This window comes from Trypanosoma theileri, assembly GCF_002087225.1.
Source record: "Trypanosoma theileri isolate Edinburgh chromosome Unknown TM35_Tth_15_V1, whole genome shotgun sequence".
NCBI classification, from domain to species: Eukaryota; Euglenozoa; class Kinetoplastea; order Trypanosomatida; family Trypanosomatidae; genus Trypanosoma; species Trypanosoma theileri.
This window is the reverse complement of record NW_021639857.1, coordinates 142135-147258: the sequence shown is the minus strand read 5'-3', so window position 1 is coordinate 147258 and position 5124 is coordinate 142135. Positions and strand designations below refer to the sequence as shown.

Below are 5124 nucleotides of genomic sequence, written 5' to 3'. Positions count from 1 at the left end.
ATATATATATATATATATATATTCAAGCACAGAAACAGAGAAATAGACAAATACCAAACTGATTACGAGCACACCTCATGCTTCTTTGGATAGTAATTAAACAAATGATCTGCCAAATGTATTCCATTTGCCTGAAGAAAGGGTGTAATATGTTTATCAATACTTGCCTCAATTTCATATTTTGAGAGCGTATCAATACCAACTTTAGAAGCATCACATTTATTTATAATATCTGTTAGACAAGCATCAATTCTGGATCCAAGTTTCTGTGCCAAGTGATAAGGAATAAGTGTTTTGGTAACAAGAAAGTAACGAGATCGAAATTTCATTTTATATCGTGCTTCTATCCACTTTTCCAAATCTTTACGCCGGCGAAACTCTGCCAATCCAACTTTATAAGACATCTCTACAAAGTTCTCCTTTGCCAAATTAGCAATGGCATCTGCAGAGGGATGATGATACTTCTCATAGGCCTCAAAGGCTAATTCCAAACCCCGTGGGGAACGGGCCAGACTTGCCTCCTCTGGAAATGCATAGTGACGATTGAGAAAACAATCCAATAACATGACAGACTCAAATCCCAAATTAAGTCCTTGACCGAAAAAAGGTACAATGGCATGCGCCGCATCTCCAATCAACACCACTCGATGGGAATGATGCCAGTGAGAAACATGTAAAGTAGCCAGTAAAGAAGCGGGATGTTGTTGAAGTTGTTCTTTATAATCCGGTACAAGATGTGGAAGATCTGGATAATACTTCTGCACATAATTTTCAATACAAGAAGGATCTGAAGTAAATTCCTCAAACTCTGGAAGTCCTTCTGTATTTTCAGGTACATTAATAGTAGCGGATCCATCTGGTAAATACATGGTGCCTGTAAAGGTTGGTTGAAGATCTGCAAGGGCCATTAAGAAATGTACCCCACGAGGCCAAATGTGTAATCCTCTACTATTCATTGGATACTTCAACACGCCATTACTATTACTATTACTATTACCATTATCATTATTATCATCTGCAGTCTTTTTACTTGGAAATGTTATTTCTTTATAACTTATACCAAGACGTTCAATTTCTTCCGTTACGGCGATTCCCTCCGCTCGTAATTGACGAACCATTACTTTGCGAGTCACACTTGAAAGACCATCCGCACCAATAAATAAATCCGCTTGAAGGGTTACAGTTCCAATATGACTACATGTATAAGTAGCAGTCATGGTCTCAAAGGAGATATCTGTTAATTTGTAATTACACAAAATTTTTACTCCACGATCTTCTGCGGCTTGTAAAAGAAGTTGATTGATTTTTGTACGTGAAATGGAATAATTAACTTCCGTATCATCTAATCCATAGGGTTGAAAAACAGGTTCCTCATCATATTCCATATCCACTGGATGAATAATACGACCTTCTACTTTCACTGTAATAGCTAAAGCCGCTTCTTTTAATCCCACCTGTTGTAAGGCATTAAGTCCACGAGATGTGAGGACCAAATTAATACTTCGACCGGAATGAATACTGCCAATTCGAATATCACTGCGTCTCTCAACAATAGTGACATCAGAAGTATATTGTAACATGATAAGAGCGGCCATACATCCAACAGGACCACCACCGTTAATAATCACACGCATTGTTTATGAATAAATCACACCTCTTTCCAAAAAGAAAAAAAGAAAGCCCAACCCTTTTAATAATAGAGATTATATATATATATATATATATATATAAAGAAGAAAAGAAATAAAAAGAATAAAAAGGAGAATTATTTATTTTACTAAACAAGAGTATATATACACACACACACAGTTTGAGAGAGTGAGAAAGAGTGAAAGCGATAATAATAAAGTAAACAAATTAATAAGTATGTATTCCATTTATGGAGAAAAATATATTTAGCAAGCACAAGTTGAGATTCTACAATAATAAAAATAAAAAGAGAGGAGTCGAAATATGAATTTTCTCTTTTCTCTTTTCTTTTTTAACCACCGATAACATACTGGAAACCGAAAATATCTACACAGTGGGCAAAATGTTGTAATGCCTTTTCCAATCGAAGCTGTGCAGCTGTAAAACTATTCTCTGATAACAGCCAGGTGATATTTATCGGTGCCATTCTCTGTAATAGCAACCAATACAGACTTTTATCTTCTCTCATAATATCATCTTCATTCACAGTGTTATTATTATTATTATTATTATTATTATTATTATTATTATTAAACTGTAAGAGTGAATTCAATGGTTCATATCGTTTACGTGAAAGTTGTAATGCTTGACGTAAAATAATTTCTGGTATTTTACACATTGGAATGGGTGTTGTGATGTTGTTTTCCTCAGCCGTTGTGAATAATATTTGTTTTTTCTTTTGTGAAGACAACATATTTCCTGGTATCACTTCACTTTCAATGTGAAAACTCTTCCCATGATCTAACATAATGAGTTGAATGTCATTTTCTCTCTTCACAACGACGAAGGCATTATGTGTAAAACTTCTATCCTCATTCCCAATAATATAATCTAAAAAGATCATCGTGGCTATATCTTCCATCATCGCAGGACTATAAACAACTTCTCTCTTCTTCTTCTTATTCTTATTTAAATCATCCTTATCACTATTGTCATTTTCATTATTATCATTACCACTACTACCAACTCTTAACCATTCTTCAAATAGTATCTCTGTAAGAGGAGGTGTGAGTTGGGTAAAGGAGATTACAGGATGTGGAGACCACAACTGTACACTCACACACACTAACGCATCTCCACTATTATTATTATTATTATTATTATTATTATTATTTTCCTTTCGCATCCACCATAATTCCCGTTGAAGAAATTTCTTTTCCGTTTCATTTACATATTGATTTAATGCCTGACGAAGGAATATAGGCGAGATGGTCAAAAGAGTAGTGGGTGGAATTAATCCAATACCCAATAAGAGAGAAGTAGCATAGGCTGCATACTCCGCATGAGGTTCCAATGGAAATGAGAGTTGTTCCACTTTCACAATTGCTTGTATTCCATTTTTATAATAAAAACGAAATTTTATTGTTCGGGCCTCATATTGACGGGGAATAACTTCCACACGTTCCCATTGAGAAAGAAATGTGGCACAATCTCTACTACGTGTTATCTCCTCTTCATTATATATACGTTTGGGTAACCAACTAGTACAGGCTAAACTCTCCTTCTTCTTATTATCATTATCATCATCATCATCATCTTTACGTTTTTCATTTTCTCTTGTTTGATTTGACTGCAAAGTGGATGTTGTTAATATATTCGAAGTCTCATGCGATCCAAATGGAATAAATGAAATATTATCACTATACTCTGATGATGGAATACATGTACAAAGACGTCGGTATAATGGAGCCTTTGCCGCACAGGTTGGTCTTTCCCGTTTACCGAATAGAGAATTAAGATAACAAGAACTCGTTTGAACATTAAAGGATGGATGATAAGAAGCTGGATAGTCTAATGTAGTGTGTTCACAGTGAAAAATACCATGTAATGTTTCTTCTGAATTCACAGAAACAAAACTTAACGCCTTTTCTACACATCGTAAAGTTTCCTTATTATTATTATTATTATTATTATTATTATTATTATTATTATTATTATTATTATTATTATTATTATTAGAATTAGTTATTGGGGTATTTTGACAAGCCTCATCACAGGAAGCCCCTTCTTCTGATTCCACAATTTTCAAATGTGGATGTGTTAAATTCCGCCGTTGGGTATCTACCCATTCCATTACTTGTACATAACTCTCTGATGTGTGCCGCATTAACCACATACTCTCTGAGGCATTATAATTATTTGGTGCACTTTTATCTCGTGTGGGAGAATCAAAGGCATCCCGCACAGCCATACACTGCCGGTGTAATTGTTCATATACACTCCACCAGAGACGATAGGGTTCACCAAGTTCCTGTCCAGGATTATCTGGAGTAATTCGCTTCGGCGGGGGTGGGGGATTTTCTCTATTAAACCACGGTTTCCAATTTCCACGATAATGTAATCCAATCGCCCGGTGAATGAGAGGATCGCCTGGTCTAATGTGAATACTAAGTGCATGGCGAAGTGTAATATATCGATCTTTAAAATAACTTCTTATAAGTCTACCATCTCGTCCATTATAATCGCTTTGTTGATGATCATGTTGAAGTTTATATAATAAGATATTTAAAACTTCAATAGAGGGTATAATTAACATCATACCTGTTTGAAAATATTGTCGTGAATGACTTCCAATAGCACCAATATAGTTTTCATTAGGAAGATTGGCATCAAATACAATATCTGGATTACGTATAATAAGCATATCTCCATCAAATATAGCTACACGTGTATACATGGTAAGATTAAATATATGTAATTTATTAAATGTATCTTTTAATCGTGCTTTTGGGGCATGAATGGAAAAGTCGTACACTTCCATTACATGATTCCATCCTGCACACTTTAGTCGAGATTGACTTTCTAATGATATTCGTTTCTCTGGAAACATGAGAATAAGATCCGCCTCTCCATTAGAGACAAGTGTGGATTGTTGTGTGAGTGAGAATCCAACAACGAGGGCACCATCCACATATTTCTCATTTGATATAATTACAACATAAGCCACTTTTTTCTTTACTTTTTCTTTTTCTTCTTTTAAATTTATTGAAGGATTATGTAATTTGCTCTCTTTCATCACTACTAATTCTTCATCAGTAGCAACGGGTTCATTATTATTATTATTTTCTTCTTGTTCTTGTTGTTGAGGATGAGGATTGCCCACTTCACCTTTACCAAACATGTGATGTAGTACACATAGAGTGATAAGGGAATATAATGTCAGCACTAATAGAAGAAGATAACGATGAACACGAAACCATAAACGTCTTCTACGAAACATGGCCTTCATCTATATGTATTATATATATATATATATATATATATAATAATAATAATAACAATTAATATTATTATGTGCCTAGAGGTATAGTTTGGGACGCCTACACTACACTGTCTCTTCTCTCGTTCTTTAACGAGAGAAAAAAACAAACAAACAAACAAACAACAAAATATCCTTATTCTCCTTCTTTTTCCTGTTTATATATTCTCTTAAAT

At 34.4% G+C, this 5124-nt stretch overlaps 2 protein-coding genes across 2 annotated transcripts; both read right to left on the bottom strand.

The window, feature by feature from the left end:
- Nucleotides 1-62: 62 nt before the first annotated feature.
- TM35_000151570 (putative kynurenine 3-monooxygenase) lies at nucleotides 63-1634 on the bottom strand (the record flags this gene model as incomplete). The annotated part of the gene is made up of 1 exon (XM_029025809.1): nucleotides 63-1634. One exon carries the CDS (start codon nucleotides 1632-1634, stop codon nucleotides 63-65), a length of 1572 nt encoding a protein of 523 aa, XP_028882792.1.
- Nucleotides 1635-1981: 347 nt separating this feature from the next.
- Nucleotides 1982-4918, bottom strand: TM35_000151560 (glycogenin glucosyltransferase; the record flags this gene model as incomplete). Its single annotated transcript, XM_029025808.1, has 1 exon — nucleotides 1982-4918. The coding sequence occupies one exon, from the start codon at nucleotides 4916-4918 to the stop codon at nucleotides 1982-1984; it is 2937 nt and encodes a 978-aa protein (XP_028882791.1).
- Between the last annotated feature and the right edge of the window lie 206 nt (nucleotides 4919-5124).